The following is a 24405-nucleotide window of genomic DNA, read 5'->3' on the forward strand; positions in this document are numbered from 1 at the left end:
TTGGAGTAGGAAGATTAATGTGATTTGTCATTTCTTTCTTTTGCACATGCTAAATTTATTAGTGCATAATTTTCCTATCAGAACTTCCCTGCCAAATAGGAAACAGAGAAGATTAATTTCCTAATCACTTTATAGCATTTAAATAATATGCCAATTTGTAGAACTCATTACACACAAATTTTAATAATTCGAAATATTGGTATAAAGGAGTTCTGAATAAAATCATATGGGGGAATGCTATTGCTGTGCTTTAGGAAAGAAAAAGTAGCGCTGGTTGCTGCCAGCTACCTAAAGAAATAATACTGTAGGAACAGGAAATTATAAAAACAAAGCACTTTTTAAACCTGTTTTGCATTGCTAATTACGATAGTTTAATATTTTAAACAATAAAAAAGTTTGCATCACTTGATGATGCAAATATTAACATGAGTTTGTAGAATTCCGTACAGTATCTGCTAAATAAACAAGTTTGGCAGCTTAGCAAATATATGATTGCAGCATCCATGATTTGAATTCAAACTGATTTTTTTTTTTATTTTTTTTTTCCCCTCAGCAAAGAGTTTGTAAATCAGAGTAGCACACTCCTGGGTTCTGGACGGTGTCTGACCCCAATGAGTTTGAGAAATCTACTTAATAGTGCATGGCCCCTGTGCAGAACTGCCCCAATCAAACGATGGTCTCCTTTGAGTTCCTTTTGAGAGACTGCAGGCCCAGCAGGGACTGCTGATTGGAGGGGACGTTGGCAGACTTTGGGATGAGGAGTATCACTCGCTGATTGGTCCGACGCCATTCGTTGTATAATCTACAGTGATACCTAAAGGATACCTGGGGAGAGAAAAGAGGTGTACCGTGTTAAGAGTCACTGTGGTCCTCCAAGAAATCAGCTGGGGCTTGGGGGGAAACGCCTTCAGGTGTAACACAATGCTGATGAGCAGCCTAACTGGGTGGGATAAAAACAACCAAAAAGCAGCGGGCAAAGATGAGACCTCCTGTGTAGATGGTTTGTTCCTGAGGTTGCCACAGTAGAGAAGAAAACCAGCCTGTGCCCTAACTTCTGCTGTTGCTTACCTCTCATTCCCCTCTTTTACAACAGGAAAAATCAGACATCCTGCCTCCATCTTTCCCAAGAACTAGAATTATTGGCAGCCACATGAGAATGAATTTGGGGTACTGTCATGCTGCAAGGTGTTAAACTGGCAAATAATGTCATTGTCTGGATGGTGAAGGCTTGCAGGTAGCTAAGCTGTGTGCAAACACTGACAGGGTTGTACGTTCCACCGTGTAACACTTTATTGCTGAACGCATCACATTCAAGCTCGCACATACGCAACAAGGTGAGTGTGAGCCATCTGCCAATGTGTGTGTCTCAATTGAGATTGTCTTTGAATATTTTTTTTTTTTTGTTACCAGCTAACCAATTTCAATCCTAGTGTAGTTCTGCTAATAGTGGAAGAGAAATGACTGACTGCTATGGATATACATGATAGCTTAGCTCTGTATATTTTTATTTTTTTTAAATAGTTTACTGCTTATTTTAGTGACAGCCAAGTGTAGCAAGTTACATTTGTGTAAGATGATGTACATGTACAGTTCAAAAAAAAAAAAAAAAACAAAACACAAAAAACCCCAAACCACTCACAAACCTGTGAACTGGCCCGGGACCTTTTTGGGGGAATGTGCCACATGACAATTATAATATTCTTGAGCTGTGGGCAGGAGGGACACAGGCACTGAGCACAGGAGGAACCTTCTCTTGTTAGCTGTTCTGTCTTCATGTGCAGCTGGTCATTTGTCACTGATTTTTTGCACGTGTGCCACTTCTGTAGGTCAGTGCTATTCAGAGGGCAAAGGGTGCCATAAAGGCTGGAGGTAACACGCTTGGTTTGTGCTTGTGGGTGGAAGATGCTGCTGACTGCAGAGAAGTGGCTGCGTGGGCTGCTATCGAAAGGGGCTGCGCCACTTGCTTTCCTGCCCCTACAGCAATGACAAGCTGGCTGCCAGTGCGGTATGGAGGGATATTAAGTAATATATGTGCCTATGAACGTGTCCTTCAGAACCCTTTCCTCATTGCAAAAAAGGGTGCTTTTAACTAAATAAATTATTTACCTTTCTATAAAATCCCACTAGGGACAAAAAAAGACTTCCTGGTTTTGTTTTGTTTTGGTTTTTTTATTAGATCTTTTCACAGCTGTCTGCTGTTAACAAGGGAAACGTATTGAGCTTTTGTTCACTAAGCAGTTGCTGAAAGACGGCTCTTCCAATCGGTGAATTGATTCCCCACCCTTCAATCTCCTCTGCTTCCCCTGAAAATAAAAGTTTGTATCTTCATTTCTGTAGAACATCGTATATGAAGAAAACACGAGAAATCAAGGCACTGCAGTATCAGCAGAAATCATGTGAGGAGGGGAAAAAAACAAAAACCCACACAAGACCTGCAAAGATGAATGCCATGCAAAATGCAGCGACTGCTTCAGAGGAGTAAGACAGAGTTTAGGTGTAGTTTTCAAAAAGCATCACACGCATCATTAGGCCAGGCTTTAACTGCTTGTTTAAGGCACTTTCACAGGATATCCTAGTTAAGTTTGACAGCTTGTTTACAGTGGGTTCTTGCCTGGAGGCAGTGTCCAAGCGATGTCAGCTACTGAACTGCCGCAGCGCCAGGGTTGCTCACCCAGAGCTGTTACACTGGGTGCAAAGCTCTTGAGATGCTGAGCAAAGGCCGGAGTTACATTGGTCCCTGGCACACTCAACTCCTTTGTTCGCCTCTTCAACAGGACAGCAAGAGGAGTGTCTTACTCTGAATTAACTCGGGCTAGTCTTTGTTTCAAACCAGCCATTATGTTATACTGCAAGCTACAGGGCCAAATCCTGTTGTACTCCAACCTGCTACTTGATCTTACAGGAGTCAAGATTACCTGAGAGCAAGAAAAAGCAGTGTGTGGCCCTGAATTCTTAGTTTAAATAGCAATCTGTTTTGTGTGTGAAGCTTTCTTGTTGGAAGTAGCAGGCGCTTTTTTTTTTTTGTGTGTGTGTGTGTACATCTGTTACAATGATTAAATGCTGAGGAAAAGCAACAGCATTTTATGGAGAACTTGGCTGTTTTACAGGAAGGGATAAAATAGCTTCTTGGATGCTAAAAATAGCGTCTCTCCCCTTCTCTACTCACTGGGATAACTGTGGTGTGTGAATATGCCAGCTTTTGCCTCCAGAGAAAATAAGCTGATTTACTGGAAGTAAAAAGAAGTTTTACTTTTCTTAATTTTCCCAGGACCTAAAGGAGCCTTATATTACACGTTGTGTTTAACTTACCCCACAGCACTCAATATATTCCCTGCACAGCCATAACTGAGCAAGCAGTACCGGATTTTCTCATTTCTGAAAATTAAAAGGCAGGTGCCACTGAAGCGCTTGATGGGGTTATCACTCCGGCGGGTGAGTCCATTCCTTGCCGCACGGCAAGGGGAGAGTGGAGCCTCCCCAAGGCAAATGTAGGCAGGGGCTTTCCTGCATGAGTGATGGGTCTCAGGCATGTCTTCCATGTGTAGGGTGCTCAGTGCCATTTGTAAAGCAGTTGCTTTAAATCTCTGCCTTGCAAATCTGCCCTCTGAGAAAATGCGTGAAAACGCTGCCACTCAAGCCTGTTGACTTAATCTGCAGATATACTTAAACCTCCTCAAAACTCTTCCATCCAGTACTAATGCTGTGGGGGCAAGGAGGGCATCTTCTGTACTGTGAAGAGAGCCCGAGAGTCCTCACCGCTTCTCCCTGCTCTGCCCCCTGAATTAACCCCATGCTGACCAGGAGGGCTACTCTGCCCTGGAAAGCTCCCTGCCTTGCCCTTCCCTGATGAATACAGGGCTTCATTAGCCCATCCACCTCCTGCTGGTCTGAATAACAGACCAGTGGAATTACATCTTCCACAACTCAGTGGATGTTGAAGATACTGTATTTCAAAATCAACCATAGTATGCATTTATGGCAGGCTCACTATTGCCGTATTCTCTAAGTGCCAATAACACATTTCTCTGTATGCTTTTAAAGGAGTAAAAGTTATAAAGTTAACAGAAGGGATTTATGCCACATACAATGCAAATGCAATAGATGGTGTTAGGGACTACAACTGAGACGCTGCAGAAGTCTTAATGAGCTAGGTCAGGTATGTCCGTGTGTCATGGGTGATTAAATCCAACTACTTAGCCGGACTATCCTTTCCAACTTGGAACCATTTTGGTGCTTGTGAATTATGTATATTAGGTAAACTGGACAGCATTTGGGTTTCTAGGACAGTCACACACAAAGGTGCCACATCACTGCTGAAGTACATGGCCCCCCTGTCAAAGGGCAGCGCTGCTGCTTCACAGAAGATGGAAGCAGAAACAACAGAAAGAGAACCTGCAGGAGGCTGAGGCAAAACTCTGAGCTTTCCCTACCCTTGTGCACTGCTAAAATTAGCCTGTGGTGCTCTACGGATGAGAAAGGGTTTCATTGTTAGGAATGAAGAAAACTTTATGGAAGGAGATGCCACCTTCCATAGCTTTCTTGGAACTAGCTGTTAGGCAGCGTGGGGTTTTTGTGTTTCCCTCCACCTCTCCTATTCCAAGCTTACGCTGGGCTCAGCATAGGAGTTTCTTGCCATGGGCTAGCTCTACTAATGCAGTTCTTAAAGTGCCACCTCCTCAGCAGCTTACACTCATCAAAAACTGCTGGAAGAGGTCAGGCATACAGTGTGAGAGGCCATACCCACTGAGGGGAGAGCTGGGCACTGTCCCTTTGGGCTTAGCGGCTGTGCCAGCCCCACAGGCAGGGTGTCTGTCGCAGTTTGGGCTGGGTCTGGACAGTGGTCTTGCCCCCACTTGGGGCAGCACAGGCTGAGATGAGTTTTTCCTCTCACAGCAGCACAGCCTTGCACCATTGCGCAAGCACTACCCCGTTAGTGTGAATGTTCCCTGTCTGCAGTCACTTTTCTGTTCTCCTTCCCCCACCAGAGCTAGAGGTGTGAAACGTCAAACTCAACAGTAACCTGGGGTTTTTCAGTGAGCTGCTAAACCACAGCTTGATCAACACTTATTTGGGCAGCTGTTCTCTGGGTTCTTTTCATTTCTGCTGGGCCATTTCTGCTAGTTTGTTGGTGTGCTGTGGCCAGGAACTGATGTCAGTTTAATGACTTGGCACAAAACAAGTGGCTTTTAGGATGTGACAGCACACCTGGGTGCAGGATGGGAATAAGGCAGCGGTTTAATCTGCACTGCAAAGGCAGCTACATTTCTACAGACCTGGGTGTGTGTTCTGCCGTGGACTTCCCACAGTACAATGAGTAGGAGGAATGCATGGGAAAGCATGGGATGTACCCACATCCAAGGCTTTTGGATTGTAAAATTGGCCAGAAGTTGGGTTAGAGTAAAATATGAATCCTCTTTGGCAGCCAGTTTGTTCACCTAAAGCTTTTTTGTGCACTGAGCCTCCACCTTCTGCACATTATCCTTGATGAAACTCCCTCCTATATCATCTGTCTTGAACTCCTCCGTGTTACTTCCTTCTCTCCCTCCTGCTATCCCCTCTGGTGTTTGTGATTCGGGAATTACTGACCCCAAAGGCAAACTGTCTTTCTGGTTTTCCAGAGAACTTGAATGGTGTAGAACTAAAAGGTTTCTTGCAGGCGTAACTTAAATTTATCAGTACAGAAGGTAAATATAAGCAATGTTTTGTACAGTAGTCCACCTGCTCTACAGCAGGTAGACTGTGTAATTAATTTTCTGATTTGCTCCTTTTCCTTGCTCCTGTGAGTTGAGTAGGAAACCAATACTTACTAGGGTCCAAAAGAGGTAAATAGTGAAGAGCGCGACAGTGAGTGCAATGAGGCCAACAGCTTCTAGCCTGCTACTAAAGTGCAGATGGTCCACCGCTCCTCGCAGACACAGCCAGCCAGAGATGGTCGCCAGCGGAGTGATAAACAAGAAGCACACCACGTCTCCAAAAAGAGTCCGTTTCTCGTGCTGGGGTCCTGGGTTCCTCAGCCACTGTAGGCAAAACGCAGACAAAGCAAGTGTCAGCACAGGGAGGACGTTTTACCTGAGATGAGCTGCTTGCTTGCAGAACACAGACCTGCCCCTTCGAGGAGGGAACACGGACCACAGGCAGGACGTGGCTTTGGCTGTCCCTAGAGAGCTCACACCTGAACTTCTCCCCCTTGCTGCCTGCTGATGCGCACCTCTACCTACCGCAGCGTTTATTCAGCTGTAGGAAAAGCTGCCTTCAGGAGGGGAAGTGTTTTGCGTAGCACGGGCCCTGGCATTCAGCTGCTGAACTTTCTGAGAAACTCCCTTAATGTGGAAAGAATCACATGCTCTCCTGACAACTCAAGAATGCAGAAAATGTTTGTTAATATTTTGTATGCTATTATGATTACTTTTTTTTTTACATTCTACTCGTTATATTGGCAAAGCCATTTTCAACTTGCTTTAAGATATCCACATGCAAGCAGAGCTGAATGCACACAAGGTTACTTTTATTAAGAGGATATTAATCTTGCAAAGCAGAGTGCCTGAAAGTCAACTGCTAGAACGAAGGCCGATTTACCAGCTATCAAGCCCATACACCCATGTTTCTATAATGAGGATTTTAGATAGCAGAGCTGAAAGAAGTTCAGCCTACAATAGTACACTGAGGCCTTTTAATAAAAAAACCTCATCACTCAAGTCAATATTTGAACAGGAAGACTACCCAGCCCTGCAATTTTTGCCAATGTACACCATAGGATTTGGTCAAAACTGCTCTTCAGCATCCTTTTGTATTTTTTTTGTTGTTCTTTGATCATCTAACCGTATGCACAGTACTCCCAAGGATAGCAAGTGTTTCTTACTGTGGCATCTGGGAACCCAACCAGCCTGGGAGCTGTACATATTACCTTAGCCAACGAGGGTGAACACACCATGTCCCACACAGGACTGCGTCTGCCCCAGGGAGCCCACGATCTAAGCAGAGGAGTCAAAGCCGAGAGCGGGCAGTAGAGGTGGAGTGAGCTGCCATAACCCCAGCTGCCTGCGCAGGGCAGGCTGTTGATTCCCAGACTGGCACAACCTCCCAGGCCCCAGCTCTGAGTGCGGAGGCCATGCAGAAGGCAAGGAAAGCCACGCTCCTCCAGGGAGCCATTGCATTATCGGTCATCAGAGCAACAAGAAACCAAAGCCACTGCAGCTGCTCTGTGCCAGTGGACGTGGATAAGGCTCATGCACCTTTAAACTGTTTGGCCCTCTTATTCCTCACAGCATATTATACGTGGCAGTATAAGTCCTGTCTCTTCAGCTCCAGAAACTAAGGTTGGGGAGGCAACTTTATCCCTTCACTAGTTAATGCCTTTTATTTCCAGCCACCTCAGGGCTTTTTTTTGTCTTCCCTGTTAAAACACTACAGCAATGACCCAGACGAATAGCAGCTGCAGAGCAGAGCAGCAGCGGAGTCAAAACTCTCAAGAGTTTTGACAAGAGAGGGCAAGGCTAAGAGCATTGTGCGAGCAAATGAACATTTCTCATCTAGGTATCCTACCCCTCTATTATTTTCAGACCCTGCTTCATCTTTCCCCACTTAGCCCACAACATGAGAACAAATGCAGCATTTTCTCTCCATCTTCATATGGGGTAAAATAACAGTCAAGAAACTGAGTGCAACCAGGAACAGGTAGTCACCGATCTGGCACAAGCAAAAGATGCAAATCAGTAGACAAGTTTGCCTCAGCTTTACCATCATCTCAGTAATGTGAAACTGCCAGGAAAATGAGAGGAACTGAATGTGTCTGGTAGTGGAGATTCTGCTTTTAAAGCTGAATGTAAATAAGTTTTCTGAAAAGTATTTGTTTAAAAGGTGACCCATAAGAGAATTGCTGAGTGCCTGCACTTCTCCTTGATCTCAATGGGAATTGCAGGTGTTCACCACTTTCGCATGGCAGACCTTAAAATGCGAACATCTCCTTATTTCAGCGCTATGTTGACTGTCACCCCTGTAACTGGGCGGTGAAGAACGCACTGCAACACTTCAGAGTCCATTTAGTGGAGGTTGCATCCTCAAATTACAGTCTGTTGCGACCCCTTTGGCATCCGTGCAGCTCAGCTAGTGCAAGAAACACTGTTTATGGATCTGAGCGAGAAGGAAGAACAGGAAGAATACATACATGCGAGGAAGCACATGCATTAAGGCATGTGTTGTGATCTCTGCCATATGACTTCCACAAGACACAGTAAACTGCACTTGAACTGACAGCATTTTATGGTGTGTCATCTAACTTGATTGAAAGTTTAAGGAGACAAAAATGGTGCGAGGCCGCTTCACTAGCTGGTGGCTCCCTGCACTCCGTATGTCTTGTCTGACCCATATGAACAAATAAGCAAATCCAAGCCATTCAGGTATTAGATGAGGCTAGGACATTCAAGAGTAGTATTAAATAATAGATAAAACCCGCACCATTCCACAATCTAACCTTAAAAGTTAGAGACATTTCATTACTAGTTCTGAAGTGGAAGTCAAAAGCGACGAGTAAGTAATTTCGGCAGCTGTATGGGTTTCAGCCACAGCACCTATTTTTCTCCTGAAGTAGTGAACGTGTTTCTAAACCTGTGTCTGTTTAGATTCTAGGTTTCAATTTTTTGTCTTGGAAATGTGCACTATCAAGTTACTTTATAGCTAAAAAGACAAGTCAGCAAATCCTTTTGTGAAAGTGAAACCCACACAACGATCCCAACAAAGTGCTGAGCAGATTAATTATTGTGGCAGTACAGTAGGGACTACCCTGCTGGCAAAGAACGAGATGTAAGGCCAAATGCAACTGTCAGATCTGCACTATGATACTCTGAAATCTGCCCTATTAAAATGTGTCAATGTGCTAAATTATTTCTGCAGTAAATTGAGACTCTCACAACAATAATTTCCATTTGGGGAAAAAAAAAAAAGGGGGCATCACAGAAAGGGTCACGTTTGAAGCAAAATGCTGGCCTGCCTGGCAAAGCACTGCTTTATCAAGTGCTATCTTAAAGTGAACTGTGATTCCTGTTCCTGATACACAGGTGGAGAGCCAGAGTAAGGAGACACAAATTGACTGTAGCAAGGGCGGCAAGCACAAATTCAAGAACAGGTAAGTGCAGCGCCTGATGCACAACCCAATATTGGCTCATGACTGACACAAGCAAAGCACCCTGTGCCTGGAGACGGACACACACCTGAGGAGAATCCCCCCCCTCGAAGAAACGTGGGGTCCCACCTCATCCCTCACAGTCACACATACCAAACGGGGTCTGCTCAGAAGGAAAACATTCCCTAAGCCCTGAGCTAATGGCAATGGCTGTGTAATGTCTCTCTGCTCCCCCATGACATCACTTCAGCAGTGGGTGCTGCTGCTGCCGCTGTGGTCGCCTGGACCACACGCTCTGCTCCAGCACAGGGTCTCTCCGCTCAGCCAGGCGCGGCCACACGGGGCAGGTGTTGCTGAAATGACCCAGACCCTCCATCCACTGGGGAACGGGCACTGCCCAAAGGGCAACCCCAGCAATCAGTCTGGGCAGGGCGACATCTTCGGCCACGTGTCTCTTCGCCCAGTAAAGGTGTGTGCCTCAGCCTGCTGGCAGTGGCAGCAGCTCCCCTGAGACAGCATGGTGGGTCTCCTCCTCTGCTCAGACAGGATCACTTCAACTGGGAAATAGAAAGGGCATTGGAAAGCCCACCCCACAAGAGGGGACTTTAAAAATTTGACTCTTTTGTCCAAGCAAAGTCACACTCTAAAAGCATCTTGGGGATGGCCAAAAGAAGGGCGAACAGAAGGGGGACATCAGTGAAGCAGAAGTGCTAATTAAGCTAATGGACAATGTTGGCCTAAGAACAAATGGATAATAGTTGGCCATATATTTAGGGTAAGAATCAGAAAAAAATTCCCAGCCTTCAGAGGATCCTCCCAAGAAAAGCAGTGTAGGCTAAAACCCCCAAAGCTGCGACAGTTTTATGAAGGAACTTACATTTTGAAAGGGATGTTTGTTGTACTGCATTTGATGCGAGAAGACACTGTTAACACACGCAAGGCCCCTTCACCTCATAGGCTGACGTGTAATACACATTCAAGGATTTGTTGCAGATGCTTCACAAAGCAAAGTTGAATTTGAATTATTATCTGCCCTAAAACAGTTAAATTGAGCTCTTGACCTTCATCAGAGGGTCTCCACCTTTCATCAACTGAATGCAAACTCTAGTGCTCAGGAGCTTAACGTGGATTTGGCAAACTTTTGATCTATGATACCACTACTGGCTTCCATAATTTTACCTGATATTTAAAACTGCACACAAAACCAGGCTGAGATGTCTGCGTGACGTGCCAGCAAAGTGAAGCCTTATATTTGGAGAAGGAAATCATCAGAACAAGCAGCAACCGAGGACCAGAACACGCTGGAGAGGCTCAGACTGGGAATTTATCTAACCTAAATGAATGAGTTGCCAGCAGAGAACTGCTGTAAAACACCTCCATGCATTTGAGCTGCTTCCTCATTGCCAAAGGCCAAATCCTGGAATCACCCCCTCCACAGATCTAACTTCAATTAGATGACTCACAAACGCTAGGTAAAGTATGTGCATAGTGTTTTCCAGATGAGATCCTAAGGCTACAACCTATTTCTACTGGGAAGCCCTTTTTTGTTCACTACATTTTCATTGGAAAATTGATTTTACATAAATGTTGCTGGTGTTATACCAGCAGCAAAGAAGATACCACAAAGTATGAAGAAAATCCATCACATTGCTTTTTAGTTAAAGGTATTTAAATAGTTATCACATATGAAGCTGGGGGAAGTAGACAGGAAGGAATTGTCTTCCCTAAATGTGTTTCCCTTTGAACTAAAAATAGCTTATTACACATCAAACATGTCAGTTAATTTCATTCCTTTCACACTGATTGTAGTGATTCTTGATGAAAGAATCTTGCAGTGAATCCTGATGAAAGCAGTTTGTACACAAGCAAAACTGCTAGCAATTATTGTCATTTCTGGTTTCATGCCAGCAGTGACCAATGGAAGCATTTTGCCTTGGGCTTTAAGCAAAGAAAGACTGATATTGTGGGGTTTTTGGAGTGTTTCTCTTGAATGAAGGACATTTTTAAAGACCAGAAGGTCCAGTTATTGGTAAAAAAAAAATAAAAATTACATCTGAACCGTTTTGTTCAAATACTGTTTTACTTGAAAAGTTTGTTTTAACCTATTTCAGTGAAATGTTTTTAAACTAAGCTTAACTGCGTGTAACTCAAAATAAAGTCTCCCGGACCAGAATGGTATGTCTGTTTGTTTTCAGTGCAACGAAACATTTGGGGTGACTTGAAAATCTTCTAGGTTAATGTTTTGCCAAGGAAAACAAATATTTGACAGTTACTCTTCTGTTGGAAAAATATTTATATTTCAGTTTTTGGGTTTCTGCTTAGATCAAATATTCAGTTACTGGCACAGTGTTATTGTCCTCACTGGGTGCTTTTAGAAAGGCCACGGTGACAGCTCGCAGAGATGTTCCTTTGGTCCCACAGATTGGGACCTGACCAACAGATAGCCTGTTGACAGCTAGAACTTTATTATGCTAATATTATGGCCTTTTTGTAACTGAGTCTCCTCTTAATTAAGTTTAATCCTTATTTTAACTCAAGTTCCAGGGAATAATTTAATCGTGGATGTCCAATGAGCCCAAGCTACTTTTTGAAACAGCATATTAATTTCATTTGCATGTTTTTGTAAGTGGAAAGAATGTTATTCATTGTAAGAGTGGTGCATGATACACCTTTAATTTTTTTTATTTTGTAAAAAGAATATACCACAGTGCAGATAGGAACCAACCCTAGGCGGTAGCTAAGTCCAAGGAGAGTACTACAGGCTGTTGCCATCACACCATAACCGAATTTGCAAACTAGACCTTGGGTAGTTTGGCAGCTGAAAATCAGGAGTTTGATATACAATGGTCCACCAAGTAGCAATACTACAGTGCCCAGCAGATGTGGTGTTCAGTTTCTGGATTATACAACTTTAATGTCTAAAAACAGGATTGGTAAATCTCTGATTGTGAAAACCAACAACAGAGCTTGCTAAACTGCGCTATAAAAATCTATGAAATTTCTTGCAGGTCCAATTAAACAATCTTATAGTCTTTAATGTTAGCTGGGCTTACTGCTATTCTGTTTTCCTACTACCCACTTTTAGTTTATATTTCAGGTGATGCTTGTATGAGGTAAAAGACTTCAAGATGTGTCAAGAAAAAAAGATTTTGTGGAACTGTGGGAGAAGCAGTATTTCCTTCTATCTGTATGTTTTTAGAAGCTCACGTTCCATTTTGGATGAATGTATTCCAATTAGGCAGACAAATGTATGCATTTAAGAAAATCAATCCACAAAAATCACGTTTTGCATTTTAAATCAAAAGCAAAGCCAATTTGCTATTGGCAACACATTTTTCAACACATTGCGAATGTCCTATCTACAAGTTCAAATATATGGAAACTAAAGACATGATAGATAAGAAATGCTTGGTAGCTCTCCAAAAAGACAGATGCAATAAAACTTTTCATCTTAGCACTTTTTTTTTCCGTAGAAAAAGCAAACTTTGACTGGCTCCTATTGGTGACAGGAAATGCTAAAGAAATGATAGCCAGGCAGTTTAGAACTGTATTACAGAATCATGATGCCCAAAGAAAAGTCACCAATACCATTATCTAAAATAAAAATAGCTGTAACTTTGAAAACCTACAGCATCTTCCCTCATCTTGCTAGTCCTTAAAGAATATCATTTGGCCTTCTTCAAAGCAGCTGTTTCCTCTCTGATTGTTCATTTACTTTCTCCTGGGAATTTTCCTCAACATTTTTTGCCCATGATCACAAGTTCTTTAAATTTAGGAAAAAGCAGTTACAGATGTGATGGTTTAAAGGCATAGTCTGTTCACTGACAAGTAATTTTTGGTTTTTTTCTTGGGGTTTTTTTTTGGGGGTGGTAGGTTGCTCTTGTTTGCATTCTTGCTGTCAGTACTAGGAGAAAGATTTGTGCTTGGGAAAAGTCAAGCACTGTAGAAAAATTTTCCATAAAAAACATAAAACAACTATTTCATTTCTCTTTATAGAAAAGAGAACAGCTTGTTTTGGTGTCTGCATTTTTCCTCATTGCAAATGAATAGAGTATGGTATTCTAGGTGTAAAAAGTGCATCTTGAAGAGGTCATGTTTCTAAAACTGTATGTGTTGGGGAGTTTATTGTTTATTTTTTTTAAATACTTTAACTCAGACATACTTCTACTGGAAGTCTACATGGCTGCTTCAAATTCTCCCCGTGTGACTTGGGTTTCAGGGTGGTGGAGAGGGGGCATTTACACAGCTGAAGACAACTAGGTAAAAAAGCATCTGCATCACCATCTTATTTTGCCCTTTTAGGGTCAAGAAGGGAGGGAAGATGTACACTTAAGTTATCTGCTCCCAGCCCTAACATGCTGTATTGACAGCTGCAGTTCCTCCAAACACAGATTCATGGAAGTTTCCCTTGTTGGTGACTACACTGAGTCACCATTTTCCTTCTGGCTTTAAGCGTGATCCTTCTATAAGCTATGTGTAGCAAATCTGGTGTCTCTTCATTACAGTAATTTAATGCTAATGACTTGCTTCACTGAGCAGTGGAGAGGAAAAATAAGTAAAAAGAATCCCAAGATAAAACCAGCATGACTCAAAGTCTTGCACAAAAACTGAATTCATATTTCAGTGTAAGGCTTCTGGAAATTTTAAATTATAATATAAGCTCATCTTAACTACTTCATGCATAGATATAGGTTTTAGTTGTGTTTTTTTGTTGGTTTTTTTTTTAATTTATTTTTCTTCTCTAGCATGAGCTCTACAGCCAGCAATAAACTGGGAAAAACTGAAGTTAATTTCTGAGAAATATTATGAAGATTATCCTGACTTTCATTTTTCTTCTAGTCATGCTGTTTTGCTTCTGAGTTTATACTGTTAATTAAGTGTTTTCTCTTTGTTTGTTTGTTTGCAAAAAATGAACCAATAGATACCAAATCCTGGTTGGTTTAAAACATGCAAATAACTTACAAGCAATGCAAACCTGACTTACATGGTCACATAATGTTTTTATACCGTATTTATGTTGTAGCTGGTTGTTTTCTAACAACATTTTATTGCGCACAAATACATTTTGTACTGCCGTGTTTCGTGTCTCTTTCTGTACTAAGGCAAGTGGAAGCAACATAGAAGCAATATGGAAATAGAAATAAAGATGATGTATAATACTCATAATAAAGCTTGCCTAATCTTTATGCTGAAACATAGCAAAAGCACCTATGTGAATAATGTCATGCACTTCTAGAGTGGATTTCTTTCTGTGGATTGGTTGCATTAGAAGAGCAGATTATATAAAAGTGGAAGCTCTATAAAAATCACTACCTGAAATTACTGCCGTTTGATTTCACTGTGGGTGTTTTGAGATCCTTCCAGGTTTGTGACAAGGAACAACAGCTCTATGCAAGTCAACCACCACATCACCGGCTTTTGTTTCCTCTGGTGTCTTAAGAGTTCCTGCTGCTTCAGCCTGGGTCCCCTGCATCACCTGTATGCAGGCTCTCACTGACAGTGGGGTAACCAAGACATGGGAGGCAGAAGTAGAGCTATTCAGCAGCAGCTGCTTTTTCCTTTGAGATGCATCATCCCCAGGCACATTCACAATGAGATATCCATGTGGCCAAACACACGTCCTGCACGCCTCTAGTTTCCAGCAGACTGTACAGGGGTGCTGTGCATCCAGCACACAGTAGAAGAAGTGGGTTCAGACCTTTGCCTGTACTTCTTGAATTGAATTTTGCAGTATCAAGAGCCCTGGGACTGAGGGGAATGAGCATGTACTGGTTAATGTATAAATGGACGATGTCTTTTGGATTACTGGCAAATAGGTCCTTTTAACTGGCTGTGGATGTCTCCAAACAATCCCTTTATCTGAAGGAGGAACTTTGAAATCAAGCAAAATGGCTAGACTTGCTCTGCCGGTGCCTGCCAAGTGCCTCAATGGCAACATGTTGTCTAGCAAAAAAGTGACTCCAAATGGCAGCTCCAAAGATGCTACAGAAAGCTTATGCTCCAGTAGATTATGTCTGATTGATGTTGGTGGTTTCAATTTTCCATGCCAGAACTTGCCAGGTGCCCTCCAGAAGGGAGATGAACAGAAGGACTCGGTGATCTTCAGTATGAAAAAAACTCATTTTCTATCACAATCCATCTCTTGCTCCTTTACAACAATATATCACGTTCTCTCCAGTGCAGCCATTGTGAACAAGTTCACGAGTGACTGAGAAATAAGGAAGTCCCAGGTCCCAATGGAGAGAGGAGGAGTATCAGCCCAGCCTCTGTCACAACAGAAGAAGGTTCATCTGGAGGGAGTGTGACAGCGCCCACTCAGTTAGCTTGGTCCATAAACATGGCAGTGTAAGTGCTGAAAGTCAGATGGGACAGGAGAGGGCTCTGCAGTGCATTAGCCACCCATTTAATAAAATCTGTGAAGGCTCAACAGCAAGCAATTCTTACCGACAACAGTAAAATCAAAAAGGGCACATTGAAACAGGGAGGCCAACAGTATGGAGACAAGGAACTGTAAAGGAGACCAGTCCTTTTGGCTGACCAACCTTTAACAAACACCCATGGAGGAGATTAAATGTGTGCATTCTCTGGTGTGTTCTTCTTTGACTTGATGAAGGACAGTTCACAGAGCTCCTTCACCCAATATAGCAGGAGGCAAAAGAAATAAATGGTGGATGGCAATCACATATCACTTTCCTTGAGCGCTGACGGAGGGGTAAACCCCCATCATAATGCTTGATTCATGGTTCAGAAACACAATTCTTCCAGGGAAAATAATCTGAGTTAAAAAAAGAAGAGGTCCAAGAATGTCTGAAGCTTCACAAAAGCAATGTTGAGAGGATGGATCTGCCTGACAGATTGTACTACTGTTTCCTGCCTCTCTGGTTGGGTTTTGGGCATCAAATAGCAGATTGGGAGATGCTTCTCCCCCAGACAACAAAAACATGTCCTCTAGCACAGATAAAGGAATGTCTCCCTTGAGAAATGCAGAGTTTGAAACTCAGCTGACCAGAGATAGGCTTACAATGGACAAAAGATACAAAGGATAAAAGAGGAAATGGAGGTCTAAATGAATGCTATTTTTCCTTCTTTTTTCCTTGCAAAAGAAATCCCAGAAAAAAAGAGGCAGCTGTGCCCAACATAAGTTGGGGAGAGGAAGCAAAGGCGAGCTCCCTGCATTTTTGCATCCCATGTGTGATGTATGCAGGAGGCAGGATATAGTTGTAGATACGTCCCTTGTACCTGAGCTAAAGAACTCCTGTTTGAGTCCATGGGCCCACATCCTTGATGTCAACACGGGCAACTGCTTAAAAGAAGGGAAAAAGCCATCTTGCAACAAATTTTTATGGAGCGCTTGCTTTCATTTCATAATGAACTGATGGCAAACTAGAAACATGGTGAGGGGTAGAGGGGGAAAAATGCTATGGGCTCACAAGCCTGTACTGATGCAATCACGAAGCACAGCAAGAAATTCTCTGCTGCTTCCATAATAATGTACACAGGGGAGGAAGGAATATGGCTGAACAACCAGCTGTGCCACTGACTGCTCACTTCATCTAAAGCCCACTACTGCTGCAGCCTCTCCTGGGTGCTAACAGCAGGAATGAAGTCAGATATGATATTTCTACATAAAGCAAGTGAAGTATCTCAATTTTTTTTCCATTGAGATTTCCTTCACACCCATGGATAAGCTGCTAAGTAGTGATCAATCCAGTGAAGGGATGAGGAGAAACCATAATACCGTGTTTGCTTTTTTTTTTGACCCCTTTAAGAAAGTGCCTAATATGTCTTTGAATAGTCAGAAATACCATTTTCTTTCCTGATGGAAAATCTCTAGGAGAAAAGATGAATGTGATGACTGATTCCTTCAAGCATTTTTTATATTACCTGTCACTGACCGGTGGATGGGATATATTCTCTGCATGAGATAGGGCCTGCTGAGGAGTTACTGGATAAGCTCCTAGACAGTATGCTCTACAAACAACTTTATGAGTACAATAGTCCCTCTTGACCTCCTAAAATGCATTGGTAAACTCATCATTCACCTCCACTGAAAGGACCATTTACCATTTCTACTATCTAGTTCAGAGGAATCTTCAGAGAACTAATTTTCTTACTAAATAAAGAGAACTTTGACTCCTCATGCCCACCTTCCCCTCCCCACCTGCAACCAACCAAACACCAGCACACACATGAGTTAAAAGCAGGTGGCCACTCTGGCTTGTCACTTGTCCAAAAATTACAGCAGACTATTGCAAAAGATGGTCCTACTATACCTGATACACCTCCCTCCGTGCCCTTATACGCCAGGTAATACAGGGAGACAGAAAGGACAGTGCTTTTAGGAGAGAGAAGATGGGGGAATCTGGCAACTTGCATCTGCTTTAGTCATGCTTTGGGAAGTTTCAGATTCACTGTAATTACTTGCATGGAAATGTCTTTGGATTTCTAAGCACTGTGTATTAACTAAGTACAAACTTTAAGGACAAACTTAAATTATATTAACAGAAATCTAGAAATTTGACTGATTTTTCACCTTGCATATAACTTCTCTTAGTTACTCTTTGTCTCTGCTGCTCTCAACTTTAAGAGTAAAGTTCCCATTCCCTTCTAAACTGAAAACATAGGGCTTGTATAAAATCACAAATACTTTAAAAAAATCAGTTGCCTTTTTTTAAGACCTTTTCTGCAACTGCATGTAATTGTTGATTAGTGCACTAGAATACTGTGGGGATGACAGCTGAGAAGCAAAAAAAGATCAGGTACTAAAGAGAAAAACATCAATTAACAATGTGTACTACGTTTCAGAAATTTTCTTGCACCTGGTTCTCATTTGTCCACAGCTGAGAAACAAAAGACAGCTTTATCATTATTATTGTTATTATTGTTGTTGTTGTTATTATTTATTACTACGTTTGCCAAAAAGAAGCCTCACTTCATCAGGGAATGATCAAGTGACCAGATCCCCCCAGCCTGGGTTAACTTCGCTTTCAACTTCTTCAATCATCATTAGCGCTGAACAATGTCACGTCCCGTTTGTGCAAAGCAAGGGTCATAAGCAGCTGTTGCAAGGGAACAGCTTGAGGAAGCTGGACTCTAAAATCCAACTGTTTACTTTGCACTGCCTGAGCAGTGCTTATCTTTCTTTTCAGAAGGCAAATTCAGAATGGCATCGTCCTCGCACCAAAACTCAACTGAAAACTGCTTGGCGCAGTCTCAGAGCAGCTGGATGAATGAAGATGTTATCGTCTTCGCTGGAGAATACTCAGTTATAAAAAATTTGCCGCTCAGTCGCTGACAGCCTGAGAACACTCAACAGCAGCGTTTCTCAAACTGGCACCAGCTTCCTGGGAGAGGCTGGAGTCCTGCTAGAAGCAGGTCTTGTGCTAAATACTGTGTCATGTACCTCTTTTTTTTGTGCTGATCCTAAGGAAGAATGAAGATATCCTTAGGCTTAGCCACAAAATGCACGTGCCTAAATTAATCCAGCACAAAGCAATTTTGGTAGTCTTCAACAAGAACTGCTCACCTCCCTCTCTGCACGGGCCCCGACCCACTTCCCAGCAGACAGTTTTATCCTGTATCCTCTCATCTGTGAATAAGTGCAAAACAAGATGCCTCCCTTCCCCCTTATTTTTAATACTGTATCTCTTTCAACCAGGTCTGCTGCACTTTACAGGAAAAATGGAAGATGCACAGGATGGATATGCTGTCCTGAACCCAGGCTTAGCTTGTAAGTGCCTGTGTCACCAACTGGTATAATAAGATGCTTCTCATCACTTTTGTGAAATGTTATTATTTGTAACCCCCTTTTAATTCCAACACAAAGCATATCTTTTACATTTTTTCCCAAATTAAAATAGGAGAGGAGAAAGACCATTAACAGTGTAAATATAGTGATCTTGGCTTTTTTTCTTTTTTTCTTTTCCTGAGGATGAAAAACCCAACTTTTCAAAATCCATGCAGCCACCAAAGCATCTATAGTTGGCAAAACCGGAATTTTAATTGATAAAGGAGAAACAATTGTCCAATTCACTGTTGAGCCTGGTACACAGGCAAATGGAGGCCAAAAGGTCACTCACAAATGGCTAAACATGTCAGACACAGAGCAAGAACAATTCCCTCTTGTGGGCTTGACATAGAAACCGTGTTTCTAAGGCTCCTCAGTTTGTTACCTCTCTCTCAAAATCAAGAAAAAAAAAAATACTCCTGACCTCTATTTAACATGCTGGATACTGACGCTTGTCTCACATTCCACAGAAACTGTTACTTAGCTCTCTTCCATCCTCTACCAAGCTGGCTGTTATACTAGGAATTCGCTGCACACTGTTTCCCAAATCTTCACGCACGCTTACAGTGAAGCAAACCCATCATCCCCATTCTTCTCGCTTGTTTTACTTTGGTTCAAAATAAGGGTTCTGTTACTCCTGCCCTTTCCCTGAGCCCCTGCCCTCACCTTGCCAAGCCCAAAACTCACAGCTTGCTTTGGCTTCAGCAGAGCTGCAAAGGACTTGCAACACCTACAATATAAGAAGAAACATGATTTGCTCTTAATGAGCAAGCTTTGGGGGATGTGCCCCGTCCACTGACCTCCACCAATGGCCTGGGTTTGCGTTCCACTGCAAACCTGAAGTGGCAGAGCTCACAGTAGCTGGTGTTCGAAGACGACAGCCAGTGCTCCAGGCAGCTGCGGTGAATGGTCCCCAGGGTCCCCGTACATTCGCAGGGGGAAAGCAGGTCTTCCTGACTGCTGCCCTCGTGGCAGATCCTGCACATTGGGCGGTCATTGAAAGGGCTGCTGGAGGAAGAGAGAAAATTGTCGGTCAGTGTACGGGGCTGTGATCTCGCCTCTCTCTCTCTGCACGGCACGAATTAACAATGTGGGAAACATTTGCAGCTTGCGTACTTTGCTCTCTAGTTAGTACACCAAGATGCTGGGCTAATAGCTGCAGGAACTTCGGCATTCTTGTTTGAAATATCTTTTCTGTGGGGGGAAAAAAGTGCAGAGTGAAAACCACATCAGAATGGCAGATGAGAGACCGACAACCAAGTGCATCTCTATCTTTGTATTTCCCACCTCTTCACAGTGCAATGGAGCAGCCACTTCAAGAAATCACTAAAAGTATCAGAGAAGTTTTAAACCTGCCTCAGGCGGGCACGTCTTATGCTAGTGATGATCTGTGCCACTACGCCACAGGGTAGCATCTCTTGTGCTAGTAATGATCCCCAGACCTACAGGGTAAGCTGTTTTCAGTGATAAACAGCAAAGGAGTACCAGACCTGAAACAACAGCACCTTGCCCTGTAGCGGTGTGACAGCAGGACCAACACGTCAGGCAGGGGCACGCAGGCAGGAAGCTCCTGTCTCTGGGGAGGTTTCCCTCTCTTTGGGACAACACCCCACGAGCAGCTCTGGGAGTGACATTAATGGCACTGAAAAGGAGGTCTGTGCCACACACATCCCTCTCACATGGCTGCCCACAGCTATTTCCCTTGCATTGCCTCCCACAAAGCACCCACCTGGTAGGTGGTGGGGTGCTAACATGCAAAGGGGGATGGGTGCTCCTCTTGCCAGTGACAAGCTGAAGATTCTGATTTTAACTATTGAGATTCTCTGTTTTACAGAGGCATCTTTCAGGAAAGAGGAAGGCAGCTGCGTGGCTCCCCAGGCTGCTTGGGCTTAGCGCAGCGGGAGGAAAGCAGGAGCCAGCTGCGAGCCCCAGTGCTGCTGAACCACGGATCCACTCCCCTCCAGCTTCAACTCAGCTTTCCGACTGCCAAGGCTGAGAAGGTCAAACTCGTGTCTGAAGTCTTGGAAACAAAAAGTCTCCCTACCACATACGGCACCTCAGGTGATCTCCCCAGAAAAGCAGGTTTTGTCACTGTCACTGACAAAGCCTCGTTACTGGATAGCACACAGCTGTTCCCTCTGTCCCTCTTCTTGCTCTTTGCAGGCTGCCTCAGGTAGACGTCACTCAACTGTAGCTGTAGGAAAGTGTAAAGAAGCCAGCAGGCTCCTTTCAATCTGCCTGGTAAAACAGTATGAAGTTGTGGTTGATGCTCTGCACACACATCCGAGCTGTGCAAAATGTACAGAGTTTAAAAAGTTGCTACAAGTAAAGGGGAAAAGGCCCTTTCAGGCTGTCACATCGCACATGCAGCAGCAGTTAACAATTTCACTCTTCACACAAGTGCAGTGGATTGGATTATGTTTGCTGCTTTGTGAAAATCCAGGGCTACTTCAAGACCTGTGCAGTCTTTCCAGCTTCACGTCTGTGAAGCAGAACTTAATTTTGACCCAAGTATCAAGTCTGGATATGGCCAAGCCCTTAAGCATCCTTTCTTGCTTCTAATGAAAACTGCATCCAGCTCTAGGGCCTCTAACATAAGAAGGACATGGACCTGTTGGAGTGGGTCCAGAGGGCCACGAAGATCATCAAAGGGCTGAAGCATCTTTCCTATGAGGACAGGCTGAGAGAGTTGGGGTTGTTAAGCCTGGAGAAGAGAAAGCTCCAGCGAGATCTCATAGCGGCCTTCCAGTATCTGAAGGGGGCCTACAAGAAAGCTGGAGAGGGACCTTTTACAAGGGCATGTAGTGGTAGGATGAGGGATAGTGGCTTCAAACGGGAAGAGGGCAACTTTAGATCAGATATCAGGAAGAAATTTTTCACTATGAGGGTGGTGAAGCACTGGAAGAGGTTGCCCAGAGAAGCTCTGGATTCCCCTTCCCTGGAAGTGTTCAAGTCCAGGCTGGATGGGGCTTTGAGCAACCTGCTCTAGTGGGAGGTGTCCCTGCCCATGGCAGGGGGGTTGGAACTTGTTGATCTTTCAGGTCCCTTCCAATCTAAACCATTTTATGATTCTATTAACACAAAGCAAATCCAAAGCAGGCTAGTGTTTAGAAGGGTATATTTCACCACTAATCTGCCATTCTAAACTGACAGCAGAAAGAGCTGCTCTCAATTACTTGGATGATGGCTGAAGCAGCAACACTTGTGTGTGCACCTCCACTAGAAATAGCTCGTCTGGCTGCTCAGCACACTGGCTTGGCAAGTGTGAAGGAAACGTGCTGCAGAAGTGCTGGCAGCAGCACACAGGCTGAACACAGCATCCCGTGCCATCCAGCGCCTGCCAAAGCCCCCTGCTACATATCGGGGCAAATCATTGCAGCTGGCGCACTTGAGCAGCATCATCCCTAGACAGCTTTGCTTCCCCCTTCTTCACTGAGAGTAATGGTGAGGGCTTAATTACATATGTAGCATAACCATTACAGAGTTAGGACGAGGGTTTAATTACAAGTGCACTGTGGTGAGTGTTGACGAAGCACACCACCACCACATCTTCCCTTCAAGCACCCGTGGGACGTGCGGGTGGCAGCCAGGGTGGGTGCACTCCAGCCCATGCAGGGAAGGGGCCCATCCCATCATGTCCACGTACCTCTGCGTGGCGAGCGTCCGCACGACGGAGGAGAGCAGCTGCCCATCTTTGGCTGACACCTGCATGACATACTGGGGGCAGCTGCTGGCTGGGCCACTGCCGCCGCTGCCGCCGGGCAGGGTCTTGCCATCGGCTGCTGGTGGGCGCGGGCGCTCCGGCGGGACTCCCGGCAGGTGACTGCAGCGGCTCGTCCTCATGGTGGTGGGTGGTGGGTCCCCATCTAGGGAGAAGGGAGGAGAGGGTGGTGGGCTGGAGGGAAGGGGCACCTCCCTCCCTCTCTGCTACTCCGTCGCACCGATCGATAACCAGGCGTGAGAAAAAGCACTCCCCGCTCCCCGCCCCAGCCCTTCGAAACCCGCGCAGCAGGGAGAGTAAGCTTACAACATCATGTGTGGCGGATAAACAGTCTGTACCTCTCAGAAACAGCAAGCCAGGGACTCTGCACTGCTTTTCTTCTCCGCAGACTCCTAAAATCACAAAAGATAAATGGAAAGACTGAACCTTTTTGTCTCTTCTCCCCCTCAAAATGCTGCGAAGGAATATACAATCTTCACCTGGTGCGCTTTTAAACCTAAAGACTGCCCCTGTCCAACAATGGGGAAAGTTGTGTACCAGAGGAGAAAGTGGCTGATCAGCTCCAAATTCCCTGTGAAATCTCTCCACTGCTGCTAAGTGCTTTCCACCACAAATCCACTGCAGAGCACGGACCTGGCAAATAATCCCGCATAGAGCTTTTGTCACACAGACTTGCCTAATAACAGCCTGCGTGCACTAATAATTTATGCCACAAGGTGAGACAGAAATCACAGATTGCCTGTGCCTTTCTTCTCTGCTTTGCTCTTATTCCCATCACTTAGAGCTTATTTTGCATGATGCTTTCAACCGTGGTAATTGGGAATGTAAATTCCAGATGCTTTTCAAAGGATGTTCCTTGCTAGGTGTGCCCGCCTGGGAGAGCAGTCTGTGTGATTCAACAGGCAGAGCATCAGGCTGCATGCCTGCAGGCTTGCTCTCCGGGACGCTCACCAACAACATGCCTATGGGGTAGATTAGTCCCCTTGGCAAAAGGAGGGGAAAGACTTCCTAGCACGCCTTGAGACACTTGGCTACAGTCACATGTAAATCCTACAGGTTGCCACTACGATATCCACATGTTGAAATCAGGCACATTTGTCTGTGCTACACTTAACCCTCAAAAAAAAGCATTTTGCATCAGACACCACTGTTACTTGTGTAGTACCAGTACCGCAGCAGGAAACTGAGTCTTTAAAAATTAAACATTAATCCATTCTATTAAACGGAGATATCTCTCTGGCTTTTAAGAGATCTTATAATTTGATCTCATTGGATTTGAGCAAATGGCAGTGCTAACTTTCTGAGGTCTTCTGAATGGACATCTTTGGCAGCAAGACTTTGTAGCTTGTGAAGAAGTGATGGTGGTGCTGCATCACTTGTACCATGCAAGTTTTCGTTTAGGAATTCATATTCTTAGAAAGGCACCTAAAACAGGAAAACGCTTGGCAAACTGTTTGTTTTACAGGAGTATTTCAGCTATTTTCAGACCATGCATACCCCAGGAGAGAGAACTGGAGGCTTATGAGACAGCTTATAGGGGATATAGTGTTCAGAGAACGGGGAAGGAAATCAGACTCTAGCCCTCATTTGCAATGAAAATGAAGCAAATGGCTGATTTCAAAACCATTAACACATAAAAGATGCAGACTTTTTAAGAGAATATGAGCCACGGACTCTCCAAGGAGACCATGGTATCAGCAACATTTTAGTTTTAAAAATCCATGCTGAGACTGTTTAACAAGAATATTCAGCAGCTCAGTAGCTGCTTCATTAAGCTTA

At 44.0% G+C, this 24405-nt stretch overlaps 1 protein-coding gene across 1 annotated transcript in view; it reads right to left on the minus strand.

Moving 5' to 3' along the window:
* Positions 1-351: 351 nt before the first annotated feature.
* MARCHF3 (membrane associated ring-CH-type finger 3) overlaps positions 352-24405 on the minus strand; it is a 79218-nt gene continuing 55164 nt past the window's right edge. The window contains exons 2-6 of the mRNA XM_074166346.1: positions 22965-23018; positions 22552-22771; positions 19706-19913; positions 5808-6017; positions 352-825 (exon numbers count right to left, since the gene is read on the minus strand). Of these exons, the coding sequence (XP_074022447.1) occupies positions 667-825; positions 5808-6017; positions 19706-19913; positions 22552-22748 (774 nt within the window). The 5' untranslated portion in view covers positions 22749-22771; positions 22965-23018 and the 3' untranslated portion in view covers positions 352-666. The remainder of the gene's footprint in view (positions 826-5807; positions 6018-19705; positions 19914-22551; positions 22772-22964; positions 23019-24405) is intronic.

The sequence above is a fragment of the Numenius arquata genome, chromosome Z (assembly GCF_964106895.1).
Source record: "Numenius arquata chromosome Z, bNumArq3.hap1.1, whole genome shotgun sequence".
NCBI lineage: Eukaryota > Metazoa > Chordata > Aves > Charadriiformes > Scolopacidae > Numenius > Numenius arquata.